The 22,272-nt window shown below is 44.2% G+C and overlaps 2 protein-coding genes across 2 annotated transcripts in view; one reads left to right on the forward strand and one right to left on the reverse strand.

Annotated features, from left to right (window-relative positions):
- The window catches only part of RELB (RELB proto-oncogene, NF-kB subunit), a 69,897-nt gene that overhangs the window by 46,400 nt on the left and 1,225 nt on the right, over window positions 1-22,272 (forward strand). The window lies entirely within an intron of this gene.
- The window catches only part of PPP1R37 (protein phosphatase 1 regulatory subunit 37), a 30,126-nt gene continuing 9,727 nt past the window's right edge, over window positions 1,874-22,272 (reverse strand). The window contains exons 3-14 of the mRNA XM_069943549.1: window positions 21,355-21,452; window positions 19,613-19,658; window positions 18,095-18,195; window positions 17,730-17,849; window positions 16,948-17,098; window positions 15,104-15,259; window positions 12,283-12,395; window positions 12,007-12,148; window positions 11,203-11,369; window positions 9,555-10,125; window positions 3,829-3,924; window positions 1,874-3,719 (exon numbers count right to left, since the gene is read on the reverse strand). Of these exons, the coding sequence (XP_069799650.1) occupies window positions 3,830-3,924; window positions 9,555-10,125; window positions 11,203-11,369; window positions 12,007-12,148; window positions 12,283-12,395; window positions 15,104-15,259; window positions 16,948-17,098; window positions 17,730-17,849; window positions 18,095-18,195; window positions 19,613-19,658; window positions 21,355-21,452 (1,760 nt within the window). The 3' untranslated portion in view covers window positions 1,874-3,719; window position 3,829. The remainder of the gene's footprint in view (window positions 3,720-3,828; window positions 3,925-9,554; window positions 10,126-11,202; window positions 11,370-12,006; window positions 12,149-12,282; window positions 12,396-15,103; window positions 15,260-16,947; window positions 17,099-17,729; window positions 17,850-18,094; window positions 18,196-19,612; window positions 19,659-21,354; window positions 21,453-22,272) is intronic.

Raw genomic sequence — 22,272 nt, forward strand, 5'->3', positions numbered from 1 at the left:
TGCGCGACCACACAGATCCAAAGGAGAGGTGGCATTGCTTTTGGAAGAAGGCTGCCATGTTTTGCTAGGCTGCAGCAAAGTGTGAATCATTCTGGACTCTAGAAAAACTAGCTGACAACACTCTATAAGGTGTTGGTTGTCACAGCTAATAGAAGAAGGTGATGACTCTCATAGTCACCGGTGAAAGGGAAATGCTATTTAAAGGGGTTATGTGGTGTTAGAAAAACACGGCCACTTTCCTCCAGAGACAGCACCACTCTTGTCTACAGTTTGGTTGCAGGTTTAGTAACTTTATTCCATTGAAGTGAATGGAGATTAATTGTCACTCACACCTGAATTAGAGTCAAGAGTCGTGTTGTCTCTGGAAGAAAGCGGCCATGTTTTTCTAACACATGATAACCCCTTTAAGCACTTCATTCCTCTATATCAGGGATGGGGAACCTTTGTCCCTCCAGCTATTGCAAAACTACAATTCCCATCTTGCCTGGGCAGCCGAAGCTAAAGCTTCGGCTGCCCAGTCATGATGGGAATTGTAGTTTTGCAACAACTGGAGGGACATAGGTTCCCCATGCCTGCTCTATATCCTCCATGAATAACAAATGTCAAAATGTCTCAGTCTGGGAGTGTCTATTGTCAGACAGAAATCTGCACGCTTTCAACAAAAACATGTAATGTGCCAACACAGATCCGATGACGTACGCCATATCACGATACACTACGTGTGCTTGAACGATACGTGCGGGGTCTTAGCCAAACCATCTCGATGTGTATTCTACTTCACTGCAGATTCATATAGATATATATATATATAAAAAAGAATGTGCCCCTCCACACCTGATGGGGCAGGACAGGACAAACCACATATAATTTAAGTGCATATTTATCCTACCAGGGCTGGGAATGGAATGAATAGGGACACATTGGTACGGACAGTCATCCTTTGGCTCCGGAACAGAATACAATACAAAGCTGGTGTATAATACAGCTAGACAATGGGGGTGATCTGTGGCCCTGATTGGAGGAATTACAGCATGCTTAAAGTGTATCTGTTAAAAAAAAAAACTTTCACATGTTGAAGAGACAGGTCAAAACTTATGATCGGACCCAGATACAAAGGGAGCAACTCCTCCCACCTCTGAGTCCCGTCAAATGCCACACAGCGAGTGGAGAACATATTAGGGTACTATTACACGGGCCCGATCATTTTAGTAAACAAGCGCCAATCTGTTAGAATGGCACTTGTTTGAGTCATTTACACAGAAAGATTATCTGAAAGATTTGAAGCCAAAGCCAGGAACAGACCATAAACAGAGATCAAGTCATAAAGAAAAGCCTGAGATTTCTCCTCTTTTCAAATCCAGTCCTGGCTTTGGCTTCAAATCTTTGGCAGATAATCTGTCAGATAATCCTTCTGTGTAAATGGACCCTTAACTGCCCGATAATTGGGCAGTAAGGGCTGCACGGACATAGTTAGTGATGTCCATGCAGCCCTTGCCCAAACACTTGACATCTTACCTCTCCTTGCTCCCAGTCCTCTCTCCTTTGCTCCTCCGCAGGTTCCCGGTGTCTGAGTGTCCTGTCAGCTGACAGGCCAGTCAGATGTTTCAGTCACAGGGACGGAGATGCAAAGCACAGGAGAGATGATCAGGAATGGGGAGAGGTCAGGTGTTTAGGGAATGCTCAGCTGTCGGCAAAAATCGCTATTACGTGTCAATTTTAGGTCTAAACCTAAATCTTCATCGTCTTCATCGGCTGATCATTGTCTCTAAGGCTGGGTTCACACAACGTTTTTGCAAAAAATCAGTTTTTCCATTGACTTCCATTATAAAAAAAAAACAAAAAAAACAAAAAAAACACTGATCTTTTTTTGACGGACACAAAAAAGAGGTCGACCACGTTTTTGTGTCCATCAAAAGTTTTTTGCAAAAAACGGATTGCAAAAACGTAGTGTGAACCCAGCCTAATACATGGAGTGATAATCGTCTAATACTCACTCGGTGTAATAGGGCCCTTCCAGCGATCAGTGTGGGGCCTCAGCACTAAGGGCCCTATTACACCAACAAATTTATCTGACAGATTTTTGCAGCCAAAACCAGGAACAGACTATAAACAGGGAACAGGTCATAGAGAAAAGGTTGAGATTTCTCCCCTTTTCAAATCCATTCCTGGCTTTGGCTGCGGAAATCTGTAAGATAAATCTGTTGGTGTAACAGGGCCCCGAGACCCTAACCAATCACATTTTTTGACAAGTCTCTACAAAATGTCAGAAGCTGTTTTAATGTGGCAGTGACCATTTAAGGCCGTGTTCACATCTGCATTCAGGATTTCCATTTGTCGGATACATTCAGACACATGGAAAACAGAATTAAACTCGTCCCATAGATTAATATTCGGGGGGGGGGGGGGGGACGACGACCTTCTGATAATATTTTGGTAGTCCATGTGAACAGCGGCACATCCGTCACAAATGTTTATAAAAATTTCTGTTGTTTCCCTGATTTACAAGGCTATTGCCCCAATGTTACATTCACTAGTTACCTGGTATATGGACAAAAAGGAATATTGCTAATTTTTTTTTTTTTAAAGGGGTCTCACGTCCACCGGTAAGATATTGATACCAACATAAATGGGAGACTGGTATAGCTTTGCGTTCATGATTCTTCATAAGATTCTCCGAAGAACTTGTCTCATCTATCTAACTGGGTGCGGGAGGAGTCTGGGCACAAAGGTTACCACTTACCATCACAGGTTTCTGAAGTACTTGTAGCCCTATGGTACTTACTAGCTAAAAAGGTGACCAAGACAGCGTCCCAAGGATAGTGGCCAACAAGTAATACGAGCATCTCATGGATCTACGGTTAGTGGGGGATGGTCCTTACGAAGAGGATGTAGGAAAGAACATGCTTTGGGTCAAATGCTAAACCAACCAGAGCAGTATAGGGAAAAGTAATAAAATAAACTCAAATGAATGGAATAAATAGGGTACTGGTCATTGATTCAGCCCTAGTAACATCACATGGCTTGAAGCAGGCAGACCGGATATTGACTATAATAAGGAAGTTTCCACCCCTATATGCATGAACCCCTATATCACCCTATAACGTCCCGGCCATAGAGAATGCAGGTTGTTGTTTTTTTGTGTGTGTTTTTTTTTTTTTTTTTTTTAGAATACAGTCAGCCTGGTTGAATCCCCAGAGGCAGATGCTACTGTGAATGTAGTGAACTCTGTACCCATACATATAACTCAAGCAGTGGGATGTACATAAGGTAAGGCTGAAAACCCTAATATGTTATACAATGTAGATGAATGGATGTTCCGCTGAGTGTGGGCAATAGTGAGGGTCAGTTTATCTGTCCGTAGCAGCCCTCGTCTGCAGATTTCCCCAGAACCAGTAACAGTCCAGTGTGTTTCGGAGAGACCGGCCATGTCCCTTTCTCCAAGAACCCGTAAAAGCAACCTTCCGTCTGGGGGAACGTCAGAACGTCAGCTTGAAGCAATGTTTACTCTGTGCAAATTCCAATACCTGCAGGATCTGTGTCTGCCCTTATTGCCATTATATGGGGGAAGCTAATTTAGGATCAAGTTTAACGTTCTCAAAAAAAGGAACCCGAGTCATGTGATCCTATAGGGCCCCATTTCTTAAGGCGAGATGAATGGGGTTGTAGAAAGGATTCAGGGTGTGAAGAAAAGGTAACCCAAAGAGCCGGAAGAGTCAATCCTACAAGGAGGGGAAAGAAGAAAAAGGTTAAACCATCCCAATGTGAAGACTTTATTATTAAAGAATGAAGCCTGGTCATGACTGTGCTTTATTTAAGACTTAGGGATACCTTATAGTGCTATAACGTTCAAAGATGGGTCTGGCTCAGTGGAGGCTTCACGTAGTAAATCCTCCAACTCTGTGTCACGATATGATCCATGGGAACCTGTATAAAGATGCAGAGAGAAAGAAAAAGGGAACACAATGTAACATAACATGCAGGCTGTGGCCTCATGCACACATGCTCATTGTTTGGCATGCTTCTATGGTACAATGGGGTTTGCGTTATGGCAGCATACCACCATGCACAAGAAGAGACCCGTACAACACTATGGGCTCAAAACATGAGACCTTAACCCCTTTGTGCTGCAGCTAGTTTGGGCCTTAATGACCAGGCTAATTTTTCAAAATCTGACCTGTCTCACTTTATGCTCTTATAGCTCAGTGATGCTTTAACGTATGCTAGCGATTCTGAGATTGTTTTTTCGTGACATATGGCACTTTATGTTAGTGGCAAAATTTGGTCACTACTTTGTGTGTTTTTTGTGAAAAACATCAAAATATCATGAAAAATTAAAAAAATTTGCATTTTATGAACTTTGAAATTCTCTGCTTCTAAAAAAAGAAAGTCGTAGCACATAAATTAGTTACTAAGTCACATTACCAATATGTCTTCTTTATTCTGGCATAATTTGGTAAACATATTTTACTTTTTTAGGGTGTTATGGGGCTTAGAAATTTATCAGCAAATTATCACATTTTCGTGAAACTGATTTTTTTAGGGACCAGTTCTTTTTTTAAATGGATTTAGAAGTCTGGTATCCTGAAAACCCCCATAAGTGACCCCATTTTGGAAACTACACACCTTAAAGAATTAATCTAGGGGTATAATGAGCATTTTAACCCTACAGGGGCTGGAGGAAAGTATTCACAATTAGGCAGGAAAAAAATTGAAAATTTTAATTTTCCAATAATATATACGTTTAGATTAAAGTTTCTCATTTTCAAAAGGAATATGAGACAAAAAGCACCCCAAAATTTGTAATGCAGGTTCTCTTGAGTACAACGGTACCCCATATGTGGGCGTAAACCACTGTATGGGCACACAGCAGGGCTCAGAAGGAAGGGAGCGCCAATTAGCTTTTCCAATGCAGATTTTGCTGAAGAAGTTTCTGAGCGCCAGGTGCGTTTGCAGAGCCCCTGTAGTGTCAGCAGAGAGAAAACCCCCCATAAGTCACCCCATTTTGGAAAGTACACCCCTCAAAGAATTCATCTTGGTGTGTGGTGACCATTTTGACCCCACAGGTATTACAGGAAAGTATTCAAAAGAAGACAGTAAAAATGAAAAACTCGAATTCTTCCAATAATATGTTCGTTTAGTTTGAAATTTCTCAATTTCACGAGGAACAAGAGGAAAAAAGTACCCCAAAATTTGTAACGCAGGTTCTCCTGAGTACAATGGTACCCCATATGTGGGCATAAACCACTGCATGGGCACACAGGAGGGCTCAGAAGGGAAGGAGCGCCAATTAGCTTTTTCAATGCAGATTTTGCTGCAGAAGTTTTCGAGCGCCAGGTGCGTTTGCAGTGCCCCTGTAGTGCCAGCGGAGTAAAATCTCGCCATAAGTCACTCCATTTTGGAAAGTGCACCCCTCAAAGTATTCATCTTGGTGTGTGGTGACCATTTTGACCCCACAGGTATTAGAGGAAAGTATTCAAAAGTAGACAGTAAAAATGAAAAACTCAAATTTTTCCAATATTATGTTCTTTTAGTTTGAAATTTCTCAATTTCACGAGGAACAAGAGGAAAAAAGTACCACAAAATTTGTAACGCATGTTCTCCTGAGTACAATGGTACCCCATATGTGGGCGTAAACCACTGTATGGGCACACAGGAGGGCTCAAAAGGGAAGGAGCGCCAATTAGCTTTTTCAATGCAGATTTTGCTGAAGAAGTTTCCGAGTGCCAGGTGCGTTTGCAGAGCCCCTGTAGTGTCCACAGAGTAAAATCTCCCAATAAGTCACTCCATTTTGGAAAGTGCACCCCTCAAAGAATTTATTTTGGGGTGTGGTGAGCATTTTGACCCCACAGGTGTTTGAGGAAAATATTCAAAAGTAGACAGTAAAAATGAAAAACTCGAATTTTTCCAATAATATGTTCCTTTAGTTTGAAATTTCTCAATTTCACGAGGAACAGGAGAGAAATGTCACCCCAATATATGTAAAGCAGGTTCTCCTGAGTAGAACAGTACCCCATATGTGGGCATAAACCACTGCATGGGCACACAGCCGGGCTCAGAAGGGAAGGAGCGCCAATTAGCATTTTCAGTGCAGATTTTTCTGAAGATGTTTCTGAGCGCCAGGTGCGTTTGCTGAGCCCCTGTAGTGTCAGCAGAATAGATTCCCCCCAAAAGTCACCACATTTTGGAAAGAGCACCCCTCAAAGAATTCATCTTGGTGTGTGGTGACCATTTTTACCCCACAGGTATTAGAGGAAAGTATTCAAAATTGGCCAGTAAAAATGAAAAACTCGAATTTTTCCAATAATATGTTGGTTTAGTTTGAAATTTCTCAATTTGACGAGGAACAGGAGAGAAAATTCACCCCAAAATCTGTAACGCAGGTTCTCCTGAGTAAAACGGTACCTCATATGTGGGCATAAACCACTGTATGGGCACACAGCCGGGCTCAGAAGGGAAGGAGCGCCAATTTACAGGAGCAAAACCGCAGCTATTAATGGTTATTAGAATAGCGCAGTTACTAAAATAAAATAAAAAAAATGAAATTACAGGTAATGTGGGGTGGTTATGGGCAACCAGGGGTGGTTACAGGTAATCTGGGGTGGTTACGGACAACATGGGGTGGTCACGGGCAACCTGCTGTGGTTACAGGCAACGTGGGGTGGTTACAGGCAACGCGGGGTGGTTACGGGCAACGTGTGGTGGTTATGGGCAACGTGTGGTGGTCACGGGCAACGTGTGGTGGTCACGGGCAACCTGCTGTGGTTACGGCAACGTGGGGTGGTTACAGGCAACGTGGGCTGGTTACAGACAACGTGGGCTGGTTACAGGCAACGTGGGCTGGTTACAGGCAACGTGGGCTGGTAACGGGCAACGTGGGCTGGTTACGGGCAACCTGCTGTGCTTACAGACAATCTGGGATGGTTACGGGAAACGTGGGGTGGTTACGGGCAACCTGCAGTGCTTACAGACAATCTGGGGTGGATACGGGCAACGTGGGGTGGTTACGGGCAACCTGCTGTGCTTACAGACAATCTGGGGTGGATACGGGCAACGTGGGGTGGTTACGGGCAACCTGCAGTGCTTACAGACAATCTGGGGTGGTTACGGGCAACGTGGGGTGGTTACGGGCAATGTGGGGTGGTTATGGATAAACTGAAGTTCTTATAGGCAATCTGGGGTGGGTACCTGTAATCTGACATGGGCACCGCAATCTGGAGGGGGTCATTGGGAATTTGGGGTGGTCAGAGGCGACGTGCGGTGGTCAGAGGCGACGTGCGGTGGTCAGAGGCGACGTGGCGTGGTCAGAGGCATCGTGGCGTGGTCAGAGGCATCGTGGCGTGGTCAGAGGCATCGTGGCGTGGTCAGAGGCATCGTGGCGTGGTCAGAGGCAACGCGCGGTGGTTACGTGCAATCTGGGGGGGGTTACATGTAATCTGGCATGATTACGGGGAACCTGGGGGGGTTATGTGCAACCTGGAAGGGTTACAGACAATCTGGGATTGTTACTGATAAACTGAAGTGCTTATAGGTAATCTGGGGTGGGTACATGTAATTTGGGGTGGTTACGGGCAATCTGGAGGGGGTCACTGGCAATTTGCGGTGGTTACGGGCAACGTGCGGTGGTTACGGGCAACGTGCGGTGGTTACGGGCAACGTGCGGTTGTTACGGGCAACGTGCGGTGGTTACGGGCAACGTGCGGTGGTTACGGGCAACGTGCGGTGGTTACGGGCAACGTGCGGTGGTTACGGGTAACGTGCGGTGGTTACGGGTAATCTGGGGAGGGGTTAGGGGTAATTTGGGAGTAAACTGCAATTATTACTATAATAAAAAGTGTGTGTTTTATTTTTTTGTATGTTTGTCACTTTTTGTACTTTATACATTCATTTTCACTGTATTACTATGATTACTGTGATATTTTCTATCACAGTAATCATAGTTCAGTGACAGAGACCAAATTGGTCTCTGTCACTTTAAATTTTCAGAGCTTGGCTGGTTGTGAAGCGCATGCGCACTTCATAACCAGCCAGGACGTCGAGGAGGAAGGAGCTCCGTGGATCCGGTGAGTATATGGGGAAGGGAGGGTGACTCGGGGACGGGGGTGACAGGGGGGGTGGGGGGCGACTTGGGGGGTGGGGGGACATCACTTTTTATCCCCTGTCACCAATCATTTATGGTGACAGGGGATAAAAAGTGCCAGGAGCACATGGTACAAGCGATCAGCGGTATATAGTATATACCGCTGATCGCTTGTACCGGGACCCCACAGGGGGGTCCCCGATGACTGCCTTATGCTCTCCGCTACCTCCGGTGGCGGAGAGCATGGGGCTTTCATTCATTTTAACTTTTTAATCGCTGTGAACCGACGTTAGTCGGTTCACAGCGATTGCGGCGGCCATCTTGGAAATGATGGCCGCCGGGGGAGGGGGGTTAGTTATCGGGGCACTAGGGGGGTCTGATCTGGGGTCTGATATACACTTATTTCATCTCCCCCCGCCGTAGATTCACGGCGGGGGGAGATGAAAGGTGGCGGCGGCACCGGTAATCCTCTTTACCGACGGTCGCCGCTATAACGTTAATAGCGGCGATCGTCGGTAAGGGGGGGGGCCGGGACGGACCTCACACACTGCCCCAACCCCTCAGCTACCTCCGGTAGCCGGGGGGATGGGGTGGGAGCCGTCCCGGCCCCGCAGCCTTATTCTCTGCCATCGCCGTAAAAAGCTGATGGCAGCAGAATAAGGCCCATTAGTGACCGCCGTAGAAAGCCGTATCGGCGGTCACTAAGGGGTTAAAGTGTACCTGTCATTTATTATTATTATTATTATTTTATTTTATTTTGTTGCAGTAATCAATAGTACAGGCGATTTTAAGAAACTTTGTAATTGGGTTTATTAGCCGAAAAATGCATTTTTTCATGAGAAAGCAGTTTGAAGCTCTCCCCCCTGTCTTCATGATTGTCTATGAAGAGGGGAGGGGTGGAGGGAGATGAGGCACCAAAACAGGACAACAAAGAGTTAACGTACAGCTACATCATGAGGCTATCTTCTCTGAGGTCAGCACTGACCTCTCTGACCTCTGAATAGAAGCTTTCACACACCTCCCGCTGTGTAATCCTTTGTTCTCTGCTCCCGGCTAATCTCCCTCCTCCCCCCTCCCCCTCCATAGAACAGACAGGGCACGTCTGATGCAACTTTCCTGATAATAAGCAGTGAATGAGAGAGAGGAGGGAGGGGAGGGACCTGGGGAAAGTCTTTTTTAATACAGATAATGGCATATTTGCCTAATAAACCCAATTACAAAGTTTCTTAAAATCGACCAGGACTATTGATTTCTGCAAAAAAAAAAAAAAAAAAAAGGCATCCCTGTCATTAGAAGACATGTCAACATTGTAGATTGGTCAGGGTCTGGGTGTTCAGACCACCCACCATCATTGAACAGAGCCAGGAGAAGCGCACAGTCATACACTTTTCTCCCTGTGATCTCCATTATAAGCTCTTTTGACATGCCCCCAGAAATGGCACAACTATACAGCCTTAATAGCCTACATGACACCCACCCTTGTTATCACAGCATGTTGGTGCCCTTTCGAATTCAGCCTCAAGTCCATTGGCAAGGGCAGGACTTCCTGGTGTGGCAACTCCTGTCCCTGAAGACTTTTTATTCTCCTGAACTCCCTTTCCTCCATCCGCTATATTTGGATTTTCCACCCTTGTGACCAAAAAAACTTTATGACCTCTACCCGGGCTGGACACTGCCACCGGTGCCGGAGCGCTCTGGACAGGCTGCTCAGCTGGCCTTTCTGTTGCCTCTTTGACTTCTTCTTCGTCCTCTGTATCAGAGTCAGAATCCTGACCTTGGGGGTCTGGGGCAGGGGTAATCTCTTCTTCCTCCTGGTCATCGGAGTGAGGTTTGCTGTTCTCATTGGCAGTGTTGGAGTCCTCAGTAGCATGGCTAATCTCTTCCGGGGCAGTGCTTGTATCCTCCTCTTCGGCAGCGCTAGCGATCTCTGCCATTGATGCAGAGTTTTGGAGGCGTTCTTCCTTCTCTTTGGCTAAGACAAAGTTTCTCCTGCAACCGTTCTGAATTTCTGTCAGCAAAGCCTTTTGGGTTTCTATAAAGCTCTTGACCTTAAAAAAAAAAAATAAGGAAAATTGTCAGGGAATGCATATGAGACACTCTTTCTTAAGGCCCTACATTAAGAATTAGTATGATGAAGGCTATATGCCGAAACGCGTCCTCCTGTACTTTATTATGTTTTGCACATAAACAAACAAGTATAACTTCAATTGGTGAGTGTCGGGACTTTCTTATCTACTACGTCTGGGACACCATCCCGCCACGAGCACCACCACCGCAGAAGTGCCTTCTCCTCTACGATACTACATGAAGAACCAGGCTGAATCTGGCAGATATTACCCCGTGTAATAAAGACAACATTCAGCCGAGGAGAAAGCAATCTTCCGCTTATTGGCTAATCGTTGTCTTTCAACATGTTTAAAAATCATCGACCATGCATCACTGTGAGCAATAGCTGCTGCACAGTTGAGTAAAGGGGCACTCCAGCATCGGTACATTCAAAATAATAAAGACGTGTATTGGTGTCCTCCTGCCGTGTCTCTAGGATCCCCTGCTGACCACACACTCACTGTCTCTGCAATGACAGTCCGCTTAGCCAATCACTTGCCGACTTGTGCTTGGTCACCTCGCAGGTCGGCCTTCTAGGATGGGGCATTATCTGGGTATTGATCATATCTGGATAAAACGGATATGTAGATCTCCATGGAAATATCATGTCCACTGTGTTATATATTAATTATGTTAAAGGGGTAATATCATCAAACATCTAAGACATATGCACTATACCCAGACGCCCTGTTTATTAGGATGTGAGGCCCTTAGTGGGCATATCCTGAATGATGAGGTGGCTATACAGGATATACAGTGTGGCTCCCCTCCGGGCAGGGGCAGCAGGAGGAGGATGTGTGACACAGCCTCCTACTGCTACCCGATCGCCGCTAGGGACAGCAGGGGGAGGTAGGGACAGCATGACGTTCCTGGAACGTCACGTTGCAGGAACTACCTGCTTTACATGACGTTCCCGGAACGTAATTTTGTGCCAAGGGGTTAGGGAGGTGATGACCATCAGATATATGTAGGGCAAAAATATATATTCTATGATTACTGAAATGAGGAGCAATTCTTACAGCCTCTTTCTTGGGCTCTCTGTCCAAATCCATCCTGAGAAGAGACTGGTTGACGCGAAGAGCCAAGGACAGGGCCATCAAACCTCCCGTCTTGATTTCATTCTCCCTCAAATCGAGACGCAATAAACGGGGAGATTCAGCTACAAATTCAGCTACAGCCACAGCGCCTAAAAACAAAGGAAGGTATATACTATATCACTCCGCAATCCAGCAACATTACTATTGGATTATATTCAGAATTATGTTCAGGGACACGTTGGTCTTTATGAATTACAATTAGTCCAATACAGCTGTCAATGGCAACCGGCCAGGGTGAGAAAAGGAAGAAGTGGTTGGATGGGCCGCTATGGGCAAAACTGAGGCTTTTTGCATTGTATTCCTGCACTAAATCATTGACCACCCCGTGCAAAAGGAGCCAGGGTGCAGAATAAGGTAACAAGGTAATAAGGAAATCATGGCAGCCATACAGCAGGGCTAGAGGTTGCTGCAAGGAAATCAGGCAAACAGGGCAATAGGTATAACACAGAGGATAGAGATTCATCAGTAGGCTTTGCTGGTGGGTAGACTAGTGGACCTGGTGGTAAAAAGAATGTGCCCTCCGCACCAAATATCCTTCTATCTATCTATCTATCTATCTACATCTCTAAATGCATTTCACAGACTGGCGCCTCATGGAAAAATAATAACTTGATCCTCATTGTACTGTGTTCTTTCAGTGATGTAAACTCCAGAGTCCAGTAGCTGCACTTCAACAAGCACCCATGTGAAAAAAGTTAAACAAATGAATACACAGTGAAACCTTACCTTCACACGTGAGTTTCGCACATGCTAAGCCAAGTCGGAGGACGCTGCGGTTTCCTATCAGACCATTCTTAAGATGGCGGACGCCTTCATTGCCAATTGCATTATGACCAAGGTTCAAAGTCTCTAATGTCTGGGTGTGAGGCTGAGACAAAAGAAGAAACAGAATTACTTAAAAAAACTACGGAGACTGGTTATTAAAACTGCGGACAACCAGGACAAAAAGTCGGACTGGACAACAATTGTACTCATACTCCTCTGTAAGTAGTACTGCCTTACCAAACACATGCTCATGTAGACCATGCCGGCGTGGGTCAACTGGTTGTTCCAAAGAACGAGGGTTACCAGTCCCTGACGCTGTTCCTTCAGCCCCTCACAGATATAAGCCAGACCTGAAAATGGAGAAAGTCTATAGTCAGCTGACACACCAGTATTTCTTATATACAAACCAGAAGGGATTCAGAGCACCATTCAGGAAAATCTCTGACCTTTAAATGGCCTGTAAGTGCAGCCTTTAAGACACCATGCTGAACCTTCTTTTAGGCACGAATCACCTGACAGTTGTGACTATTTGAAACCTCTCATTCTGACATTAGGAGTCCAGTGGGCGGTGCTAATCAGTGACTGACAGTCTTCACTGTGTGCACACTGATAAAGAGAATGCTGTCACTCACTGAAAGAGACCGCCCACTGGACTCATACTCAGAAATAGCAGGGATCTCAATCAAAAAAATGACAAGTTATGCTGAATATTTCTCCAGAAAACTATACATCAATCTGCTCGACTCCTCCTGCTCTATAACATATTGCTCTTCTAAACTGCTAACAAGTAATTAAAGGGGTTGGTCAGCATACAGTATTAGTAAGTGTACTCCCTGCTCTTACTGACATCAGCTCCCGGTGTACCTCATAGAGCTAAAATCAGACTCCCCTGCTCCAGGCTGTGCTGTCCTGCTCTGTGGTGAGTCTGTCCATAAGATGGCCGACATGAAGGAGTATGTGACCATGCCCCTCCCCCAGTGTCCAGCATAGGCATATACAGGCTTAGTGGAGGACAATGGGGGGTGGGGCATGGTCACATGCTCCTTCATGTCGGCCATCTTATGGACAGACTAACCACAGAGCAGGACAGCACAGCCTGAAGGAGGGAGGTTTGGTTTTGGCTCTATGAGGTACATAGGGAGCTGCTGTCAGAAAGTGTACTCACAGCCCTTACTAATACTGTACACTGAACTATTTTACTATAAAGTGGCCAACCAACCCCTTTAATATAATACTTACCTTTAATTCCTCTCCCCAGCGTGGTGACTACACCATTCACACAATACTAGAAAATCTGATCATTCTCAGATAGATAGCCTACAGCTATAGGTGGTGAATCCTGCATTTTCTTGGCACAGTGACAAACAGCTCGTGGCTCTACAGTGAAGAGTTGTGAGTATCTTAATGAAGTGCTATGTAAAGTGACACCTCAGGCAAAACTAATAAACTGTGCCATGTCAACCGTAAAAATTGTATCAAGCCCCTAAGGCTTTACCTAGGCATCCTACCAATGCATATCATTTTAATGGAGTATTAGGGTTTTCTCTGGGGTACAAATTTTACTGTGTAAAAGGAGTATTGTGGTGAATAAAAATATATATTTTTACATTTCTTTAATAAAGTTATATAACTTTATACAATAAATGTATTGTAGAAAAAGTACATTTCCTTTTTTAAAAGGGAAATTGTCAGCACTTTAGAAGTATCTAACCTACTGATGTGTTCCTATAGCACACAAGGCACTGAGGATGGAGGAAAGTTTCTAACTTTTATCCTCAGCGCTGTTTTTGTGAACTTTGTAGTTAATTAGATATGAAAATAAGGTAACTTGGTGCACTGAGAATGTCCCCCAGAATGTGCTACTAATGAATATTCATCTGGCGCTCTGCAGTGATGACCCCCAGAGTCACATCACTGCATAGCGCTGCCCCAATATTCATTAGAAGGGGCGGGTATCCAGGGCCGATCGGTGCACTAAGGGTTGTAGCTCCGCCCCCAGTGCACCAAATCGTCTTATTTAATAAATTACAAAGATCCCCAAAACAGCGCTGAGGATAAAAGTAAGAAACTTTCCTTCATCCTCCATGCCCTGTGTGCTATAGGGACATATCAGCAGGTTAGATGCTTCTAACAAACTCATAGTTTCCCTTGAAATATTAAGAGGCAGCATAAGTGCTCAGAAATACAGGGCTTCTGAAGCTCTGGTCCTGCCACAATTACATGTTTCTAGTGCTGCTGCATGCTCCCCTTATGTCTATTCTAATACATGTTAGCATTGGAACAGACCTCACACTTTGGGAAGATGGCTGTGTACATAGTGCTAACAGAGTGTAACAGAGGGAGCGGGGATAACTGTTAATCACTGCTCGCTCTGCTACAGGCTGCAGCGCTGGTAACACAGACAGCTTTACCAAGCATAATGTCTGCTCTAGTGCTAACATGCATTAGAACAGACATTAGGGAAGGCTCAGTATAGCCAGAACCAGAGCTTGAGCAGCCCTGCTGTTTCCAACACAGCCACTGCTGACTGCAGAGAGGCTGTCATCCCTTACTGCTGCCACTCAATGTAAATATTTAAAAATAATTTACATTACAATGTTATAAATGTAAAAAAAAAAAAAACAACAACACTAATAATATAAATTTACATATGTTATTCGTCTTAAAGAGGACGTCAAAAAAATTTAAATCAAGTTGTTTTAGAAAGATATACAGATTTGTAAATTCATGACACAAACAGAGGTAGCAGCAGAGAGCACTGCATCAGACGAAATAATACACGACTTCCTGCAGGACATGTAGTAGCTGATAGGTACTGGACTTGATTTTTTTTTTTTTCTTTAAATCGAAGTAATTTATGAATCTATATAACTTTCTGGCACCAGATGATTTATTTATATAATATAAATATATATATATATTATATATATTTCTCCAGCATACCCCTTTAACCTTACATGGTCAATACATGTCTATTTATTATGTTCCAAACTGGACTGGTGGAAGATAAAAAGCAATGCAATCTTGTTGTCCTAGTGACAGATGCGTCATTGCCTACCTGAGTCCATAATGTGGTTGTTCCGCAGGTCCAGGATCTGTATACAGCTGTTGAACTTTAATACATTTCCCAGCTGGGCTGAGTCCTGTAAGCTGTTCAGACGGTTGTCAGCGAGGTAAAGCTCCCGTAATACTATGTTCATCTTTAAAGCGGTGGCTGATGTGGAAAACCAAAGGCAATTTGTTAACCATGCAAACCACATGTCGGCAGAACAAAAGCAATCTGTTGATTCTGTAGTGCAAACACGGCCATAACCACTGCCTGCCTCTCTAAATGGGCCTCCTGCTGCCTTTACGTCGGCCTGTGATGTGTGTATACTTAGAAGTCTACAGCTTTCATATGCATCTCAGTCTAGTATCTGCAGTACAACAGAATTATAAACATACTTGACTGATTCAGAGCTTGGCTTTTAGCCGACTGTCAATCAAGCAGGAACAGGATTAGGAGAAGGAGCGAGGAGGTGTTACACCCCTCATTTTTTTTTACATTCTGGAAATACAGACGGATATTGAAACGTACCATGTATCTCCTCGCTCAGCAGTTTGGAACCAGAGTTGCAGCTGACAGATTCCGTTTAATGCTGCATTTACTAGTAGGTTTAAACCATCTACTGGTGAGTTGCCGAATATATGTGAGAACCAAGGAGGTGGTGATGCCAGGCTAACCCTGCTTCACCGATCAGATCCCCTGAGATCTTACTGGACGGCAATTGTGGAGTGATTTGGCGTAATCCTTTCAAACGCTGCACTATTTTCAGTGTTGTCTATGTTGCTTCCATCAGTTCATTACTTAAAGTGTCACAGTCATTTACTTTTTTTTTTGCAGAAATCAATAGTCCAGGCGATTTTAAGAAACTTTGTAATTGGGTTTATTAGGCGAAAAATGCATTTTATCATGAAAAAGCAGTTTCAAGCTCTCCCCCCTGTCTTCATGGTTTTCTACGGAGAGGGGAGGGGTGGAGGGAGATGAGGCACCAAAACAGGACAACAAAGAGTTAATTTACAGGTACATCACCGGGCTATCTCCTCTGACATCAGCACTGACCTTTCTGACCTCTGAATACCAGTTTTCACACAGCTCCCCCTGTGTAATCCTTTGTTCTCTGCTGGCGACTAATCTCCCTCCTCCCCCTCCCCTCTCTATAGGTTACACAGGGCCCGACTGATGTAAAGGAGTCGAGATTTCCTGATAATGAGCAGTAAATGAGAGAGAGGAGTGAGGAGGGGAGGACCTGGGGTCTTTTTGAATGCAGATAATGGAATATTTGCCTAATAAACCCAATTACAAAGTTTCTTAAAATCGCCTAGACTAAAATACAAGGCAGGAAAACAAGAAGAGATCTATCGAACATTTTATAGGTAATTACCATTGCTTATAAAAGCCCCCACTGAAAACCTGCAGGCACATAACACATAAGTATATAAAAAAAGCAGTGTCCACATGTATAGGAGGGGAATAGGGGGGGCAGCTGGGATCCAATGGATTGCAATCAGTGTTCTGACAACTCCTGGTCCCCACTGCTCATGGCTTCCTCTGACGTTTCACAAATCACTGACTACAGTATTGATCTACCTCAGCCGGTGACTGTCTGAGGGGGCTTTTCCTGCAGGGATGACATATATTAAGAAGCGGGGTGCAGTGGTGAGCAGCAGGGACCGGAAGTCCTTGGAACAACAGCAGTAGGTGAGAATTTGATGTTGGAAAGGCAGTAACTAAATGAATTGTCTGTTCACTAAAACCCCACAAGGCCAGTAGCCAAATGTATGTGTGTTTTTTGTGGTGCACATAGCTGGAATGAGAACACTATGAGGACCCTGCTCTCACACTATAGACCAATCACTCACCCAGCAACATCAGGGGTCTTCCAGAGAGACTGGTGTTCTCAAGGTGCAGGACGGTTAAGCTGCTGCTGATGCGGAGTGCTCGAGCCACAAAGGGGGCAGAGTGGTCCAGCAAGGGGGTATTTCTTGCATCCAAATACTGCAGGCAATTAGTCTGCAACAAATGAAAACCTCATAGTTACGTTACTGAAGAACAAGGCCAAATATCACTTAAAGGAGTAGTACAGCAATTTGTAAAATCAGGCAGCCGGTAGGGGCAGGGAAGAATTTGATCAGGATTACAAACTTACCTCTCCCTGTGCCTGTGGTAACCGGCGGGACTGGCATTGGGACCGCCACAGGAAAGCATTCATACCCCCCCGAGCAGTGATAAAAAGGCCTGTCCCGGATGATGGACTGGCAGCTTAGCCAATCAGTGACCAAAGCAGCGTGCCGCCCCAATCACTGACTGGCTAAGAAGCCAGTCCATCAGCCGGGTTTGTGATGTGTCAGCGCCGGAGATCCCAGAGCCTGGTGGGGGTCCCGAGGCTAGGCCTGCCGCTCACCGTGGCCACGGGGCAAGGTAACTTCCTACTCCTGATCAAGTTCACCCCTGCCGGCTGCCAGATTTTTAAAAATCCATATACAGAAGAACATGTGTACTATAGTACAGTATAAACCAAGTGTATGCCCTGATCACAATACAGATAGTCAAATACTATTCTAGCATCAAATATAAGAAAATGCTTGGAAAACAATGACATCAGCCTCTAAGAAGAGTCAGTCACAGGCTGAGCCAACCTTACCTTACGCATCATATGGGCAGCAGCCTGCCAGCCCCGAGTGCCAATGTGCTTGTTGAAGGAGATGTTCAGATGTGTCGCTGATTCATAATACTCAATCATGTCGAACAACGCAGAGGCTCCCTGTATAAAGCGGTAAAAAAGGGGATGGTAAAACTCAAGGGAGTCTGCTTACAAACTATAGTCACAGTGGATAAGATACGTTAGGAAACAAACATCAGGACGTATAATAGCAGGATCCGGCTAACTCAATGCCTCAGTATCATATCTTCCAATCATTTTGATCAGGTGTCACCAGGATCTCGAATCCTTCTATGAATCTCTTGGTCCCGGCGGTAAAACCACAAGGATCATACGTTACAACTTACATCTTCATCCAGGTTTGTCTGCTCCAAATCCACCATTTTGAACTGCACCCGCTTAAAGATTTCCTCCAATGCCTCACATGCTTTATGGTCCAATTTCTCACCTAAGGAGAATCCATTTATGAAAACGGTTTAGATAGTAAACAAACAGAACAGAACACGTTAAAGGGTTTCGGTCATTAGGAAGAATATGCAAAAGAGCTCTCACACCACTTAGGCAAAGAGACGTCCCTTTAAGTCAGTGTTTCACTCCATTTAGCTGACTTAGAACATTGACAGAAGAAACCTATGCCAAGCCAAATAATCTCTCCAAAAGGAAAGACTTCCCATCTAAAGACAGTTGTTTCGGGCGTGTGGCCCCCCTTCAGTGCACAGCAGGGTGTTGGCTGGCTAGTAAGAGGTCTATCAAAAAAAATGTTTGACACGTAACAAAGACATGTCAGAAGTTTTGTTCAGCAAGGGTCTCCCCACTAATCTCTAGGTATGGCCAACTACAGCGGACGGTTGTGTACTTTGCTCCCCAACTCACAGCCTTTTCCATTACACTGCATAAGATGAGCTCTATGAGCCCAGAACCTTAGGCTTCTCCTGGCTATAGTCAGAGATTGGTGGAGTCTGAACTCTCAGACCCTGGCCAGTCAAAACTTTTAACATGTCATAAAAAGTTTTTTTCAATGACAGGGACCCTTTAAAAGAAGTTGTCCACTGGATGAGATTCTTAATCCCTTAACTTTAAAACAGCATTGCAAACGGTCTAAGGGTACAAACCCACTTGACGTATTTGCTGCGTGAATCAGTCTTTAAAATAAGCAGGCAAAACGCAGGTTGGCTTTATACAATTGTTCTGCGTTAAAATACGCAATTGCGTATTTTTGAAGCGTGAAGCTACATGCGTTTTTCGCACAGGTTGTTAACAACTGATGCTTTGCTAACAACAAGCTTCACGCTTCAAAAATACGCAATTGCGTATTTTAACGCAGAACAATCGTATAAAGCCAACCTGCGTTTTGCCTGCTTATTTTTAAGACTGATTCACGCAGCAAATACGTCAAGTGGGTTTGTACCCTTAAAGGGATTGTTTCGCAATCAACTATTACATATTAAAACCAGCCAATGTACTGAGAATCTTGGCCACAAGACTGGTCTACTGAGCATACCACATTACACAAACTTTCAGAGAGGGGTTTATAAGAACACCCCACTCTGTCAGTGAAAGAGTCAGGCTCCATGGACTCATATTAGAAGCCCGACTCCTCAGAAGACGCTTCGTGTGGTCTTCGTACTGGACCAGGCAAAACTTTTGACATGTCTAAAGTTTTTTCCAACAACAGTGACACTTTAAGGATTCCAATCCAAACATGTTGTCAAATAAATTTCATGTACAAGAGAAGTTCTTCAATATATTTAAAAAAGCACAATATGTATCTCTGGCAAATAAATGGTAATCCGACCACAGGGGTGGGCTTCAGAAGAAGATGGGAATGCAGAAAGCTTTTGGATCACAGAAATAAAAGGTCTTACCCTTAAGATCCAGGCTCTCAACTCTCCCTGAAAGATCCGTCAGATCCTGCAAAAAATAAGACCAGAGCACACCAGACTTAGATTGCGTTAAACTCTCTCTGAAGAAAGACATTTGATTCAAACAGTAACACATGCCGTACACCAGAGCTTCTTAAACTTTTTTTTACTGGAGCCTCACCCAACAGACCAAGGCAATTGCTGGGCCTCACCACACTGACCAAGAGGGTGCCTGGTCCTCACTACATGTGGTAAAAGTCTATTTAGAGCTGAGAATGATGCTAGGGCTACCTTATACCTGTCTCCTAAGCTCTATATACTAATAAATTAAATACAAAATAAATTAATAATGTTGTTAACATGCAGATTTTTGCAAACAGCAAAAGGACTGTACAGATCATAGTTAGGCTATGTTCACACTACGTAAAAGTACGCCCGTTGTTGCCGATCGCATTTGTTCACTAATGGTGCAGCGTAATTGCACATTGTTCATTGTTTTGCTGGGATCAGATGGAGTAAACGATCATAGTAATGATTGCAATAACGATCGTAACTAACGACCATCGTTCTGTGTAATATGGTGAACCATTTTAAGTTAGTGATAAATAATCTCGATTGTGATCGTTTATCGTTAAAAATCGCTCCATGTAATAGGACCCTTAGCTTGCAATACAACAACCTATTAGATACCTGTCTAAGGAAACTACTTTTACCATTACTTACAGTTGACACTGTGTTATGGCGTTTTGACCATTTATCATCCTTTCATTAGAATCACTTTTACAATAAAAGCTACAATTTAGGGAGGTCTCTATATTGTCCCCCCAGACCTTGTGCATAAAGATAGCTAGCTCACTCTTGCTTTTTCCTCCGGTGCACAGACCAAAGTCCAATGCAAATAAATAGATGATCCAGGCCTATTACACAGGCAAGCGAGCGCCAACCAATCTGCTTCACATTCCCTGCCGGCGCTATTACACGCACCAACACCAAACAATAGCAGGGGGACTGCAGGGAGCCCATAGGAGATAGCAGCGGTCTGCTGCCACCGCTTCTATTACACAGGGCTACGGCCAGCAGACTGTCATTATCATTGTAGTATTTTTCAACATGTTGAAAGACAAGGATTAGCCGACATTGTGCATGTCGGCTGATCATTGCCTTTTAACACTAGCTAATACACCAAGCAATAATCCGCCGTAACGACCCATAATCGCCCAAATACGGCCAATAATCGCTTGGTGTAATAGGGCCTTTAAATATATCCTCAGGCTCCAATTACCTGATAAAGGTAAAAAAAATAAAGCATCCTTTACACCTTTATTACACCCATATATACCTTTCTATACAGAGGCAGTCAGCAACCATGTACCCTGCCTTCCCGGTCCTCTCATACAGGTATTCTTTTCAGTTACAGCAGCTGGAGCTTTTTTCTGGCTGTTGTAAAGTGATATGGAGGCAGAAGAGGATGTGGAGTAGTACAGAGAGCAGCACAGGAATATACATGTGTGATTTTAATAAGGATGCTTTTTCCTAGGATATGTGACCAGAACCTGATGGACCCTATTATAAGTCATCAGGGTTAGCTGGACACTGGTACTATCTCTTGTTGTACCAGAAGCCATGATGGCAATGGGTACAGAGTCTATGTATGTTACATGACATATTATACCTTATTTTCTACCTTTACTCCCGGCTCCCTTCATATAGTTGTGCATGTTATACATGTGTGCGGCCATCTTTACCTGAAGCTGGCGGATAAGCTTCGGGATCTGTTTGCAGTTCAGTTTCTGGCAGGCTTGTGTATAGGACGTGATGACATCTTCCACAGTGACATTCTGGGCTGAAAACAAACACAGAACATACATTAATCTCGGCCGGGTGTCATATTTCTGGAAGAAAGTTCTGCCGTAGTTATAAGATGTCGATGTTTCCTGTTTATAGAACAAATGGTTTTCTGGGAAAATATAAAAGGACGACTATCAGTTTAAAAGAGAAAAACAGTGAATCTTGCCTATAGTCACCTTTACAATACTGCCCCGCTCCCCGCCAACAGTTGTTCTCAAGGTAAAGCTGACGCCAGAGGTGTCAGACAGCAGCTCACTCCTCTGCCTCAACAAAAAAACATGCATGTATGGGGGATATAGGAGGTCAAGAGGCTGAAGATGTACGGGCACCTTTAAAAGGGGTCCTCTGACAAAAAAAAAAAAAAATAAATCATTTAAGAGGGGTTGTCCAGTGAAAATCTTTTTCTTTCAAATCAACTGGTGTCAGAAAGTTATATAGATTTGTAATTTATTTCTATTAAAAGTTCTCAAGTCTTCCCATACTTATTAGATACTATATTTACTGCAGGAAGTGGCGTTTTATTTTCAGTCTGACACAGTGCTCTCTGCTGACATCTCTGGCCAAGACAGGAACTCTGTCTCGGTTTTCTATGAATCCCCATAGAAAGCCTCTCCTGCTCTGGACAGTTCCTGCCTCGACCAGAGATGTCAGCAGAGAGCACTGTGTTAGACTGAAAATAAACCATTTCCTGCAGGACATACAGCAGGTGATAACTATGGGATTACTTGAGATTTTTTAATTGAAGTAAATTACAAATCTATATAACTTTCTGACACCAGTTGATTCGAAAGAAAAAGATTTTCGCTGGACAACCC

This window comes from Dendropsophus ebraccatus, chromosome 10, assembly GCF_027789765.1.
Source record: "Dendropsophus ebraccatus isolate aDenEbr1 chromosome 10, aDenEbr1.pat, whole genome shotgun sequence".
Lineage (NCBI taxonomy): Eukaryota > Metazoa > Chordata > Amphibia > Anura > Hylidae > Dendropsophus > Dendropsophus ebraccatus.